The following is a 15,981-nucleotide window of genomic DNA, read 5'->3' on the forward strand; positions in this document are numbered from 1 at the left end:
CGAATTGTATAAGGATTTTAGACGGTGGAACTTTAGAGAATATAGATGAAAATAAATTAATTTAGTTTCCGAACATCGTTTTTTCAATCTATCTAATGAACTTCAATTAATCCTTCGTTTCACAGCCACTGTAAAATCAATAATTGTGGATTTTCAACAAATCAAACTTTATTAATGATCTGATCATTCGTTTCAATTCTACTATGTTCCTACCTTGGTAATATAATAAGCAAGCTTTCAATAGGGATCATGACGTGTATATATGTTTAATTTCATAAACCATCTCAATCACAAATTCTTGCAGTCAGTGACCTGTTACAGTTTTATTAATATTAAGTAGTATTTATGTAATTAAAGTTTTCTGAACGACTAAACTTGATTTTTGTAATTCCAATTAAACGAAACATATGAGTATGGCAACTGTCCCACACAATTTGGCCACCGCCACTTACTCTAAAAATAATGATAGAACTGCGGTTCGTTTTATCAGTACAAAACTAACAATACTTTCGAAATAATTACCGAACCTAGTAGTAAAGAAAATATTATTTTAAAGCAAATAGAATATAATTATCACACCCTCTAGAAACTATGAACTACTAAATACCCCATTATAGAAAAACGAACCAAAAAATTACCATAGTTTTCAACTCTCAGCCACCTCCCCGCGAGACATGGCACGGCACTCTCCTAGGCTATACAATCCGCTGGTGGGAAGCGTCAGACGAAAGCAAGGGGAACTCGGACAACGCGTCAGAGAGCGGGGCCAGTGCGGATGCTACGAGTACTACGCTACGGGGCTTGAAACCAGCTACGCGCTACGCGGTGTCCGTGCGCGGCTACAACGCGGCGGGGAACGGGCCGGCTTCGCAACCGCACTATCGGCATACGTTGGAGTCGCGTAAGTTTTAAGCTATTGCATAGCTTCTATCGCGGGCCTTGAGCGCGGGGACCGAATCCAGAAATTCCGTAACGAAAAAACCTCACGCTCCCCACTCCGACGGGCACGGAGGTGTGGCTTGAAGGCATAGCATGCAATAGCTTTACCGCGGCTGTCCCCGAGTGCCACACGTCTTTTTTGTTCAGTTTCTTATTTAGCTATCCTACCGCACCAATACACTGCATGACACGATACGAACGGTCAGACGAGGGCAAGGGAAAGGAAGACGACGCGTCGGAAAGCAGTGCGATTTTTGCGGGGCCTATAAGTACATAATTACTTATGTTACGAGACTTTTCAACATATACGTAATTGCTGAACTTGTTACAATATAGAGAAAGCGTACAAGATAGTTGTTTTATTACTTATGCACTGGGAAATGTTGAAGGTTGATCGCCTTCATTAATAATTTCAAAGGAAAATTATTAATATTTAATTCCCTTAAATACCATCATTTTACCTTTAGTAACATCAACGTTATTAGTTCATCAAAAAGCATGATTAACTTTCTCGTCAATATATCTGTGCCAGAGACATGATAGGTGCGTCATAAATTTTCCTATCAAAATGCAAAATGGCTTAATTGGACCGTGGCTTTTTCGATTCAGGCCAAACGATTCGGAACAAATTGATGGCAAATTTTTATTTTTTTACATTAAATTGTTACCTACAAAATACATTTTCAATTTCGTTGAAATGTTGCTTCGTGGTGTATTTAATTGGAATGCTTACGTTAATGAGTAATTAACACGGCTCAATTAAGCCAAAAGTACAACGTAGTTGTTTAATTTATAGCGTTAAAGCTGTACGAAATATTACAATTTTCCTCAATTTTTACTACTTAAACGTTATAGTTTGAAATTCATTGGACTGAGTATTCAATTTTCAATGAATTTAACATGTGGCGTTAACAGCAACTTTGAATTATAAAGGATGTAATTATCATAATTCCTTTCACTAAAATGTCTTCATTCAGACTTTGACCTCACCGCACCTATTCTAGAGTTTCAATCTTATTCTGTACAAATTATTCACTAACTTTTAAAGACTTACACAACCGCAAGGCGGGCCGAAAATGACAAGCTATTCTCTGAATAGTTTCATAACTGGAACATCTCCATACTTCTATAAAGGTCGGGACAGTTCCGTAATTACTTTGTAACTGATAGTTCTCTACATTTTCCACTTTAGCTCAGTTTAAACGGAAACTGTCCTAGGATGTCAGATTTCAAGCGTGACTTGTAAATTCTTGTGAAGTTATAAGTAAGGTATTCGCTTGATTTAAGAACAACGAAGCATACCTCGGTGTAATTTCAGAAAGTGTATTGTAGCAATATTAATTAGTATTTAGTAAGTTCACATAGATTTTACGAGAAATAGCGTACCAAACTTATGTTTTAAAATAGGGATACGTATATGTTTTAATGACAAGAGAATTGGAAAAATTGCAAGAAGGTTATCTTTATAGCAAGTTTCCAATATGCTAAAGTCTCTCATCAGCTCTTAAAATTATAGATCAATTAAATAAAAGAACTTTAGCTATTTATCATGCTCACAAATCGTCAATCCCCCAGCGCCTACAGGTAGTCCAGAAGGACTCACCTGCGTGTCGAGCGGCTCCACATCACTACGTGTGTCATGGCGCGCGCCAGAACCAGACTCACGAGGCGGCCTCATCACACACTACACACTACAATATACCAGACGGGATGTGGACCCGTTGCTACCTGTTCAGGATGCGCATTTGCGGGTGCAGGTAGGGACAAATAAAATGCCCAGCTCTTATAGTCCAGAAATTGATTCATGCGTGTCGAGCGTCTACGTCACTCCGCGTCATGTGGCATCTGCTACAGTCAGACGCGTGGCGTATAAGACTGCAATATGTATGATGTTGAAAATATTTTTTTATGAACAGAAAGTGGTAGTATTGAATCTAATTAATAAATCATAAATCCCATTTTCACTTCTATTTTTATGATTTGTGATTGGAGGTACATATAAAGCAAAAATATATGTTAGTTTGATTCCAATTTCTTACCAGGGAGAAGAAACAACAGTCTCCCGACTAACTCCATACTCAGAATACGATATAAGGGTTCGTGCACATAACGCCGCTGGAGATGGGCCTCTGTCCCCTCCACAAATGTGCAGGACTGATGAAGATGGTAAGTTTCTTTGCATTATTTGTTCAATGTAACCTAAATGTGTCGTGACTTCTTTGCCTGTAAAACTTTAGGAAAAGTGTATTTCATTAAGTCAACTCTACACGGCGTAAAGTATTTTCATGTAAGGTTTGTTAGGTCTGCGTCAACGTGTGACTTGTATAAGTTTAAACTACTTCAAAATAGTTTCCCGAACTTAATTCTCGCTTCTTCGTGTTTCAGTTTTCTATCCTAGAATTTAATGCAAACAGAAATTCTTATCAACACCTTGTTTAAAGATAAATACAATTTCTAACAGTACATATACATCCAACTTATTGAAGTATTACCCATACTTGTAAGTTGTAAAACATGTGTTGTTGATGTTGTGTACATGTTTTGTAAATATTACATAATATACCTACAATAATAACACACTAAAGTACATAAATACACGAAGACCTAGGATTAATTTATTAGGTACCTCCTTCATATCGAATTGGATCAAAATACTATCTACAAATGGACAATAAAACTATTGTGTCTATTTCTATAGCTACATAGAACATATTACCTACAAACGATTGATTTTCGATCACTTTCCTATAAATAAACCCATTACTTATAGTACCAAGCGCTCCAAGCGGTATCAAATTGATAGCGCTGAGCGAGCGCTCGCTGCGCGCCTCGTGGTTGCCGCCCGTAGAGCCCAACGGACGACTCACACATTACTCCTTGTATGTTAAGGATTTGTCGGGGTATGTGGAATAATGTAATAATAATTATATTATATCGAATGGTGTTGATTGTTCTGAACTTAAATATAATAGTTTATAATTTAGGATGTAATTAATTTCAGGCGTTGTAATGTCATTTTGTTCCAGTGATGGTAAATTTCATAAATGTTACAATAAACACACAATCCGGGCATTTATTTTGTTAATATTTTTGCTTATACTTTTCAAATAAACCTATTCTAAGTCTTGTTCAAAACTTGAATACAACGTTCAAAACACAAGTATGTTTAACTAATTTTCGGCAAAAATACTTCAACGTGTGTGCTTACTAGCCCGCTCTACCTCTCATAGGTCGCAAGAAGCGAACGTAACACGCGTAAGTACGTGCGTAGAGGGTGAAGAAGGCTCGGAGTGCGCGCGTACTCTGCGCGGGCTTCGTGCCGGCCGCACGTACGAGGCGTGGGCACGTGCCGCCACCGCCGCGGGGGATGGACCACCCTCTGCGGTTGTCGCCTGCCAGACTACTGCGCTCGGTGAGTACTAGGACATTCGAGAACCTTCTGAACATTTTGAAACTCCTAAAAGAAGATCGTTGTGCTCGGGGACCGGCTGTCAGATCTGTGCGCCGGTCACATGTACGAGGCGTGGGCGCGCGCCCGCTTCGAGAAAGTTCTAGTACTTTCTAGTAGCTTCCGTTTCGGCCGCATAGCAGCTTTGCGCGCCTGAAAGGTCACTGCGTTTGGTAAGTTCTAAAACATTCGAGAAGCTTCTAGAATGTTCTTAAACCTTCTTAAAAGTTTCCTCTTCGTCTGAAAGGCCGCGGCGCTTGTTCTTTTGTGACAACATGAATGAATTTTAGCAATGGCCACTTCCCGTAACAGCGTAACCGTTGTATTAATGCTCTACTCGCGTCTTGTGCGTTGGTGACGACGTATCGAGCACATAATATCTATCTAGAATGTAATTTTTATTAAAATATATGTTATTATATTGTTGGTTTGACATTTGCTTGTTATATATTTTTAATATAACACTCTCTGGGTTCTGGTTCAAACGGACTGCAACTAGGAGCTTGTTCAGTTTGTTGAATTAAAGTTTGTACAACTATAGAGTTGATTCTAGCGACTAGCAGTTTATTCGGTCGCATTTGTAACATTTTCAGTTAGTGCAACTTGATTTTCAATTCTAGGAATTTTGTTGCCGTCGTTATTGTGTAATATTTTAATCTTTTACATTTTAAGCTCTATTCTAGAAATAAAATGCAACTTCTTTGAGTTTGATATGACAAACAACATTTTATGTAAGCTCGTTTGCCAGCATAGCCATACATAAAAAAATCCAAATCTCAAAAAAAATGTTATTGATAGCATAGATTGAACCAAAACAAAAAATATGATGATTCCATCAACATTGAAGTATGAACTCGTATACCAAAACAAACATGCAATTACAACCCTAAATCACTGAACTAACCAAGAAGCGCTTCCAGCGCCCGCACGCATATCTTCATTCGGCGGTGTAGCCGTCGGCAGCGCTGGCAGCGCTTTATCCCTGCGCTGTGCGGTGGGGGGCGCACCTCCACCCGCAAAGCGCTGGCTGCGCGCGGGCACACCGCTGCATGTGAGACCGCCGTTCCATATGGATGGAGATGCGCTGATGATTCGGAGTGAGTATTGTTGAAGCTTTAACTTCCAATCATTTGGAACATTTTGACTTTCGTCTCATTTGAAGGCAAGCCACCATAGACCAGTGTGGTGACGGGCTTCCCTCGAAGCTGCTGACCCCCTTCGCCCCCCTTCGAAGTTCGTCTTATGTGTAGTTAGTAGATAAATGCACCCACGCGCAGTGTGCTGCTTCATATGACGCCACCTGGTGTTTTGATATCTGGTCAACTAGTGTATTAATTTGCTTCGTGATATTGTGTCAACAAATTCTTTACTATACTTAGCTGTATTAGAAAATTACAGTTTGATAAATAATTGATAAAAATTCCCTTTATAGTTTATTGTCCTTGTTGTTTAAGATATTGATATGAAATCTAAATAAAATTTCGTTTTTATGATCAATATTATATTCCACATACATGCATCCATCCACTTAGTTTTGTACTAAAGAATGTATATATCTTAATTACTATTTATAAACACCAGTACCAATTGCCACGTATTTCAAACCAGACCTAGAACTATCTCACGCGGACAACTACACATGCGTAGCGGAAAACCCGCACGGCTCGGACTCAGTAACATGGCGCGTGATAGTGCTCCGCCCTCCGAGCCCCCCGGGCCTCTCGCTATTAGAGGCCCGGTCCCGGGAACTGGAGTTGGAACTGCGACCAGCTCCGAGGGTCCCTGGACATGCACTGGCTAAGGCTTTTACTTTGCATTGGAGACTTGCTGCACCGGAGGTGAGTTTTATAGGATTTGGTGATTTATAATACATATTATTAAAATTAATTTTATTGAACTATTTGTCGTTAAATAAGACAGGCTCTAAAATCCCCACACTAGTAGATAAATAATCTTCATATAATGTGTATTATGAAGATTATTTATCTACTTTCCAATTAGCAGTCAATACACCCATGGATTGTAATAGCAGTAGGTACATATTATTTGTAAATGCCCGTGAGCGATGATTGCATACCATCATAATGTGGCGGTCATGGACGTATAAAAAAAGACGGACGCCGTATTACGAACAAACAACGTGAAGCCACCATAGTAAGCTAGCGATCGTGTAAAGACAATAAACACGCACACACTCTCACCATAGTAAGCTAGTCGGCCGCCATTACGTCGTGAACTACCGACTGATTAACTGCGTCACTGTTTCACAAAAAATATTTAAAATGCTGTCTTGCGTGGTTAAATGGTGTCGCAACAGTACAATTTTAAATAACAAAACACAAGGGATTACATTCCACAGGGAAGCAAGTTATTTCTTTTATGTTTTAATGACAAAATTATTATGGTAAAATTTATAGAAAAAAATACAGCCGCCATTGTCATCAAGACAGCTGTTGCCATGGCAACATGGCACACACACATGGATGTTTCGCCGCCATTACTAGGCTTCACTCAATGTTTAGGCGATATACCGTCCGTTTTTTTTATACGTCCATGGTGGCGGTGTAATTAAAAGCCAGTTTAGTTTTTTATAAAATATGAATGTTAAATAATAGTTTGTATAAGAATTTTTTGAATCATTAAGTGGAAATGCAACAATGTAAGGCTTTAAGAAAGCAATAACTTAGCCATAAATAATCCAATCTCACGGCTCACCACTGTCGTGAAGTAATTGATTTCTAAGTCTAAACTAAGAAGAAAAGTATTTACATTTACATTTTATATATATTTAATTCACTAAAAATAGAAGCCTTCGATAATGGAGAAGGCGAGTAGGGATTTGAATACGAAAGTAGTTTGCATTATTTTCTCGTTCTAGTTTCTTATAAAATACTAAAACTAAATCTAAATACGATTTTAAGAGTAGGTACTAAGTACGTATAAAAACTGAATTTAGTTTAAAGAAGTAGAATAGTATTCATTTTATTGCATTTAATAGAAAAGTTCTAAAAGGACATATCTTTTTCTAAAAATTTCAGTAATTTACAATCTGCACAATATGATTTTCTCTTATTATATGTCTAATCTCAGTAGATTGTTTATATGATTAGTATTTGCAGACTAGTCTTAGTTCATTAAAAAATACATAACATCAACTTCTTAGGTAAATGACAAGTGTTTGAATCATGTATTATGTCTTTATGAAAGAGCACAAACATCAATGACAATTTCTAGGGAGAATGGCGGATACAATCAGCCACTCCGGGGCCCGTAACCCTCACAGGCTTACGCTGTGGCTCCGCGTACCGCGCGTACGGTTCAGCCGGCGGACCCCCCGGTACTGAGATATCCATACGAACATCTGGGGGTCCGCCAGTAGCACCCCCAGATAGTCGCTGGATAAGAGCCAATGCAACTCATGCCAGGTTCGACACTAGTATGTGGTCGGATGGGGGTTGCGGCCCCGTGGCCTTAAAGCTCGAGTGGGCCGGGTCGGGGGTCACGGGCGCTAGGGACGTGCCCGTTGGTGGGGAGGTTATTTTGGGTGGTAAGTTTTTTATTTTTCCTAATCTTTTTTTTGTAAATTTTGGTTTAAGGATAAGAATATATTGTAAATAATGTTTGTATCGCCCACTTGGGTATAATAATTACTTGGAGATTAAATTATTTTGTGAAAATAAAATATAAAGTATTTTAATTTGTAACTAATATGGCACTACAATTTTTATCTTATACTTGTTTACTATATTATCCATTTTGAATAATAATTAAATGCACACTAACTGAAATAAAACACGTCATATTTGTTCATCATAATATTTATTTTCTTCTCAATAATCTATACACACTCTATACATCTAAAAGATCTAAATCTATTCCTTTGTTATCTTCATAAAATGATGCCACAGTATCACTTCACAATAGTTTTTCTATTACTCAACCTTAAAAAATATCGTCCATAAGCATAGTCGTACTCAAATCGCCTATAAAAAATCGTCAAAATTTCTCAGTGGTATTCATTGAAATTACTTGCCTATACGCGTAACTAGGCAGTTTTGCATCGGACAATATTTGACTGTTATTATGGGTCTTGTTGTTTATCATCCATGTGTAGGTCTAACCCCCGGATCTCGGTACCGCGTGGCGGCTCGCGCGTCCAATGAAGCGGGATGGACGCGGGAAGTATACGAGTTTTCAAGTGGACCCGCTGACGGGGGCTTCGCGGAGGAAGTGGATGCCCCCTTTCCCGCAACCGCGGGGGAACTGGCACTACTGCTGGCATTATGTGCCGCGCTGTCGCTGGCTGCACTTACTATACTCGCTATACTGTTGAGACGGAAGAGGTTAGTATATACTATACTTATAGTGATACCAGGTAAGAGGCAGTGGACGGTATGTTGTTATGATATCGCCATTATTCAAATCAAATCAAATCAAATCTGTTTATTTGCTCGTATATGGTCATACAAAGGTATATACAATATTTATATCACATATACTGCCATTGTAAATGGTGTGCAAAAATTTTTTTAAAGTACAAATTAATTCAACAAACATTACATATTGCGATAAACTGTCGCCAATGCACCGCTGCCTCCGCTGGCGGACCGTCTCATTAGGAATTACTAGCGCAAGTAATCGATTTACAAAATGCATGCTTTTAGTGTGAGACCATCGTCCTACAAAAATAAAAAAAAGCATTTTTTGCTCTTTATTACGCTACCTGATAGTTATAGAGGGCAAGAATTGGGCGCAATAAGTTATTTAAGTATGTAGGTACGTAAAAAGGAGCAACAATTGAAATGTAGTCACAAGCATGACGAAACTTTATTTTTTCGCATTCCAAGAATATATCTATTACTTCACACAAATCTACCACCTCACCATTAACTCGAAGTATCTAAACTAAATCTAGTCAAGGAACACTCAGAAAAAATCGATATTTTGAAGGTTGAATAATCTTCTTACACTAAAACAAGGTAGCAATTTATGCAAATTATTCATACTCTGATACATAACAAGACCATCGGAATATAACTTTATAATAGTCGGATTTCCTGAACTGCAAATTCTTAGATAATATTATTAGCAAAATATTAATTTTTACTTAACTTTTATAACAAACCTGTTAAACATTGGAAAAAACGCAATTAAAAACGCTATAAAATAATTAGATACTTCAATGCAGGTAGAGATCAGACGACATTTGCCCTATACTAAGTGCAGTAATCTTTCATTCGATTTTATTTTAATAGCTAAGCAATGTGGGTAGTTGTGAATATATTTTTTTTTAAATACTGTTAGCATCTAGAAGAGCTTATTAACCTAGTTATCTACTTTTAATCTTCATACATTCGTGAATAATAATTGACCCATTTCCATATTTAATAAATACTGATGTTCAATAAATTATTCATCATGTTGTTTCATAATAACTAATATAAACAAAAACTTTACTCACGATAATTTATCAAATACGATCATAAATTAAACTGTAATAACTTCGCAATAATGAACAAGCGAAAAATATAATATTTAAATTACTTTAAATAATAATGAACAAGAATTTCCATTACAAAGTGACGGTACATTTTCTATCCAATATTTCTAATAATGTACTCGTATAGATAAAGCTATTGCTGCTTTAGCTATATTTGAGAGTCGTTGGAGCCTTTGACGTTGTCATGACGACTTTTGGTCTCTTTGCAATACTTATTATTTATAGACCGGACTCTCAGTGGAGTTTCGTTTGCAAAAATACCGGACCTAAATCTGACTTCTGATATATATTGTATAGATCCCAGACATCCTATAGACAGATGTTGCCAACCAGTTTTGTGGTCCCCCTCTCCCCACAACGGTAATTAAATATGGCATACAAAGAAAAAAATAAAAATTTCCAAAACATGCCGCGTGGAGTATCAAATGAAAGAGCTTATTGAGTAGATCACGAATATATAGCATACTATAACATTTCTTACACTTTCTCTAAGATTTTTTAGAAAATTTACGAAAATGGTCCATTTTTGAGTTAACTTTAAACCACTATAGATTGAAAACTCATGAATATATTTTTTAAATTATTATTTTAAATAATTAACAATAGTCCATTGTTTACGATTCAATAGTTCGTACAGTGAAATAGTTGCATGGGGGAGTGGGGGGAGCATTCAAAGATGGCGAGTATATTTTCAAGTTTAGAAGAGGCTGATGAAGTTAAGAGGCTGATTCAAGAATGTTCTGCCATATTTTTCATTCTGTCAAACACAACGACAGTGCAGAGATAATTATTCTAAGCCCTGACACCGATATTTTTGTATTAGGCCTTTATTTCTGGCATAAACTTGAAAATATACTCGCCATCTTTGAATGCTTCCCCCACTCCCCCATGCAACTATTTCACTGTACGAACTATTGAATCTTAAACAATGGACTATTGTTAATTATTTAAAATAATAATTTAAAAAATATATTCATGAGTTTTCAATCTATAGTGGTTTAAAGTTAACTCAAAAATGGACCATTTTCGTAAATTTTCTAAAAAATCTTAGAGAAAGTGTAAGAAATGTTATAGTATGCTATATATTCGTGATCTACTCAATAAGCTCTTTCATTTGATACTCCACGCGGCATGTTTTGGAAATGTTTATTTTTTTCTTTGTATGCCATATTTAATTACCGGGGTGCGGGGAAGGGGACCACAAAACTGGTTGGCAACATCTGTTTATAGGATGTCTGGGATCTATACAATATATATCAGAAGTCAGATTTAGGTCCGCTATTTATGCAAACGAACATCTCCTTGGAGCCTGCTCTATTATGACTTCAAAGTACCTACCTATTACGAGAAAACCAATACAGTGAATGAATAATTGCTTTGATTTGTTTATTTTGAAATTATTATGTGAAAAATATTTTTCATATTTCTACAATATTATTGAAAATATACAATATTTAAAATCGCACCTGGGGTAAAGTACTTATCTTTCCTCATCAGTAATTACAACAGAATACGTCGTATTATAATATGGGCTTAATGAAATACGAGTCTGCGAATGACGAGGAGCTGACAGGAGACCCTCATATCAACAATTCTATGTGATTTCATTGACCCTTTTCACCTCTGTATCCGTTCGGGATTTTTCAGATAGCTCTATGTAAGAGACATTTATTTTAACGAGGGCGTGAGGTTTGATGTGATCATAGAGTAACTTATATATATCGGGTATATGGATGTGATGATACTGGAGTAAAGTACTGGGCTACCTGTGTATGTCGCCGTTATACGCGTCACATATTATCGTTTAAACCTAGATGAAATTGTAGGAAAAATATTCGTATTGAAAATATTTTATTATTTTTACCTAGGTAATAAATAAACGATAAAAAAGTAAAATGTTGAAAACAATTAAACAATGTTATAATAGACGTATAAATTTAATAACTATTATAAATTGATGTTTTCCTTTTTCCTCGATTGCATTTTTTTATGTCTACAATAATTTCTAGATTTTATCGGTCTCGAATATATACTATACTAGCTGTCCCGGCGAACTTTGTACCGCCCTGTCAATGAATGTTGTGTTACCTTTTAGCTGAACTAATTTAGGCTTTGATGAACGTAATACAATGATACAAAATAAATATTTATATGGATTGATATTATGTAATAGTATTTTATTTTATTACTTCAAACACGTTTCAGAGAAAAATGACTGAATTTTAATAATTTGTGCAGAATGGATTAATTCTTTTCATTCTTTAACTGTTATCGACCACGCCATCGTTTCGTTTCACTTTAGTTGTGATAATAATTTTACCATTATCATTGGGCGATCGACGCTGATACAGTGGATAACCATCGTTGCCTGTGATGGTCTCTGCCATCAATTTTCGTGGATACCTTTTGGTACACTCACTGTCAACCATGCATGGTGATTGGTGGTTGATGGTGTCACACGGTCCATGAATCATATTCGTGATAACAACGTTATGTCGGTCTAGATCGGTTTCAGGATTAGCAATCCCCGCACACTCATATATTTTATCTGCCCGAATCCTTTCGACTAACCAAATTAAAATGTGTGCATGCTGCAAGCCAGATTGTTGTCATTCGATTGAATACATCCATTATTAAATAATCCCAAAGATGTGTTTCATTAATGTAATCCATCAGTGATCGGATTTTTTGCTTGAAAACACGTGTGGTGATGTCGTGCCGATCACTTGATATTTGTCCGGGAAGCAGCAGTTGAATAATTTCCATCCATTTCGGATTACATACAAATGTAATGAATAAATCTGGCCGACCATAATGACGAACATATTATTATGTCATTGCATCTTGCGCATATTCACTTGGGCTACCTGTGTATGTCGCCGGTAAAATAATCAATAGACCAACATTTTCTGCACCTTCTTCTGTGCTAATTGCATCGCATAAATGGGTGTAATCTTCAAAACGCAATTTAGCTTGTTTATAGCAATATTGTTGACGCAGTCGACGAAATCGCAACAAATAATTGTCAGAATTTTTACATTTTTATAGAATTTTTTTAATAATTAATCGAACTAAACTTCTTGGTTAGTTTCCCCACCAAAAATACCTTATTAAAACACGCGTAAACACAAACATTTCAGGAATTTTTATGTATCTGCTTTTATTGCACTTTTTAATAATTGATTTTAAAATAAATACAAACAATATTTATTCACCCTTTTTAATTTTTTATTATTTTACACATAATACATTTTTGAACGCATGAATGTCAAACATTATTTTCCGTATTTGACAGGATTGACAACTAATGATTGACATGTACGAAAATCAAAATTTTGGGAAAATATTTATTCGTCTAGTTTTTGTTGTTTTTATGATTTATTCTTCTATTCTGGACGGAGACAAATCCAACGAATCTAAAACCATGAAAATTGGTTCAGTAGAACTCGAGTTATAAGTGTTGGAACATACAGACTTTCTTTTATATATATAGATTAAAAAAATATCGAGAAACATCTCAATGTTTACAAACAAGAAAAAAAAAGTTAAAAAATGAATATCCATGTAGGTCAGACGTGGCCGTGCCTCGAGTGACGACGAGTGCTGACAAGGCCGTGTGCGGAACGTACCGGCCGCCGCACTCCACGCCCAAACTGCCGCCAGACCCTCCAGGTTTGTCAACCTTCTAATTGTCTCGCGGAAATGTTTTTGTTTGCTATTCGTTTAAATACATAAATTACTAAAGATTTGTATGAAATGGATTGTTTTTTTTTCATTGAAGTTAGGTACCTATCTGTTGAATAGTACAAAAAAAAATTTTATTACCTTTACACAGTTAAATTCATACAACAGTTACTCGAAAATGCTAACAACACTATTTGCATAACATAATGTATTTATCCCGCTATCTTATTTCCTTGTTTATAATATCCGTTAGAACTTTATAGAGCAAAGAAGAAACTTTGATTACTTATCCACAAAGGTTTCTAACTATAGCACGTCATACAAATATATTGTACAAAACAGACGTGTACGAAATAAGTCCGTACGCGACGTTCGCGGGCGGCGAGGGCGTGGGGCCGGGCTCGCGCGCCTACACGCTGCAGCTGCGCGCGCTCGCGCGACACGACGACGACGCGCCGCCGCCGCACAGCGTGGACGGTGAGTGTACACATACATACATACATACCAGACACAACACATACACACAACACTACATAGTATAAAACAAAGTCGCTTTCTCTGTCCCTATAATCTATATCCCTATGTATGCTTAAATCTTTAAAACTACGCACCAGATTCTGATGCCGGTCTTTTTTTAGATAGAGTGATTCAAGAGGAAGGTTTTAGTATATAATTTATAAGGTTTTACACAAAGCGGGCGAAGCCGCGGGCGGAAAGCTAGTAAATAATAATTAAATACCCTTTATTTAGCACCAAATAAAAACAGACAATTTAACAAAAAGAAAAAGACAATATAATGTAAAGCCAAAAAGGCAAATGTACAACACAGAGGTGTACGCAATAAGTCCGTGCGTGATGTTCGTGGGCACAGGGCTGCTGCACAGCGTGGACGGTGAGCGTGTATACACATACACACACACACATAGCTTGTACATACAGACGTGTACGCAATAAGTCCGTACACGACGTTCGCGGGCACAGGGCTGCCGCACAGCGTGGACGATGAGCGTGTATACACACACACATAGCTTGTACATACAGATGAGTTCGAAATAAAGCGCTGTACCATACTTCCACTCATATTCCTAGCCTATATCAATAGCTCTGTCATGTTCCAAATTGTAATTAAAACTGCTTTAAGATACCGTGGGTAACCCTATCATATTAAATCCCTCTTAAACGTTTAAAGTAACAAACAGGCACAGCATGATACAATGCGCTTTCACGTCGTGCTACATCAACAACTATGCGCTTCACCTGCTAACCGCACTAACCGTGGATTTATTGCGGAGCTAAATGTAAGGAGCACATAATTTTAGCTTTCACTACCAGAAACTTGTCTCGTATAAGTAAACACACAAAGATTAAAACGATTTTTCCATATAAAAATTTGCAAAACTTAAAAGGTACCTACATAATAAACATTTATTATTATACATATAAGTGCTCTGTGATAACTACACAGTATTACCATCTATTTAACTGTCATTTTGTACAGAATAAAAATTATTATCAAGAATTTTTTTTACTACATATAAGCATAATATTTTATTTGTATGCTGCAGAAGAAACGTGTCTTGACGCGTATGAAGCTCAACGAAGACGAAGACGTCGACGACACTATTGCCCAGACCATGGTAAGGATCAAAATTAAATAACTGCTATTATTTTTGTACAATATATAGCTAAAGAACAATTAGATAATACTGTATTTTTTGACAATTTCACTATAAAATAATATTATTAAAGTTTCTGAAATGAAACTTGACTAAAATTAATTTCATAGAGAACATCTCTAATTAAATATTTCGATACGATTTTGACACATATGTAGTAAAGCCAATTTCACAACTCTCGTGTTTCGTTTACCTTATCTGTCAGTTAGAATGACAAATAATGTAATGAAAATGAGACTTGAAACTCTATCAGCAAGTTGTGAAACTGGTTCTTATAGATTGTTAAATACGTTGTATAAATTTTGTCTCGTTCAATGTTCAGTTTAAAGTTTTGGTAATTTGTTAGCAGGTTGCTCGCAAGACTCGGGGAGTTGAGGAATTACACTGCCAAATACTTAGTTAATATCTAGTCAACTTAGTGAATTCTGTTATACATATTAATATGTATACAACAAATTTTTACAATTATATTATCTATTTATATTATCTTGTGTTTTATTTACTCCAATCCTAAAATAATCGTATTATCCTTTACCGAGAATAGCTATTTTCTTATCAAAATTTAATTAAAATTTTTCCTTTAATAAAGAAAAACGTTGAAATAGAATATCACAAAATTGATCCAACTTTCTTGCTACTAAATAAAAAGTAAATATTTACAATTTTTATATGCAAAAGGCGGTCGCAACATAATGTATTCGCTGAATCTCTTCAAATTATTAATTTTTAATATA

The 15,981-nt window shown here is 36.2% G+C and overlaps 1 protein-coding gene across 1 annotated transcript in view; it reads left to right on the forward strand.

The window, feature by feature from the left end:
• The window catches only part of LOC149906420 (cell adhesion molecule Dscam2-like), a 42,244-nt gene extending 26,511 nt beyond the window's left edge, over positions 1-15,733 (forward strand). Inside the window, exons 22-34 of the mRNA XM_090104303.1 lie at positions 658-901; positions 2,515-2,696; positions 2,982-3,105; positions 3,710-3,839; positions 4,170-4,351; positions 5,308-5,484; positions 5,996-6,225; positions 7,622-7,934; positions 8,502-8,730; positions 13,456-13,559; positions 13,914-14,048; positions 15,137-15,208; positions 15,597-15,733. Of these exons, the coding sequence (XP_089960429.1) occupies positions 658-901; positions 2,515-2,696; positions 2,982-3,105; positions 3,710-3,839; positions 4,170-4,351; positions 5,308-5,484; positions 5,996-6,225; positions 7,622-7,934; positions 8,502-8,730; positions 13,456-13,559; positions 13,914-14,048; positions 15,137-15,208; positions 15,597-15,622 (2,148 nt within the window). The 3' untranslated portion in view covers positions 15,623-15,733. The remainder of the gene's footprint in view (positions 1-657; positions 902-2,514; positions 2,697-2,981; positions 3,106-3,709; positions 3,840-4,169; positions 4,352-5,307; positions 5,485-5,995; positions 6,226-7,621; positions 7,935-8,501; positions 8,731-13,455; positions 13,560-13,913; positions 14,049-15,136; positions 15,209-15,596) is intronic.
• The last annotated feature ends 248 nt before the right edge of the window (positions 15,734-15,981 follow it).

This window comes from Colias eurytheme, chromosome 8 (assembly GCF_061535395.1).
Source record: "Colias eurytheme isolate Ceu_HAF_F1 chromosome 8, ilColEury1 Martin Lab GWU primary, whole genome shotgun sequence".
Classification (NCBI taxonomy): domain Eukaryota; kingdom Metazoa; phylum Arthropoda; class Insecta; order Lepidoptera; family Pieridae; genus Colias; species Colias eurytheme.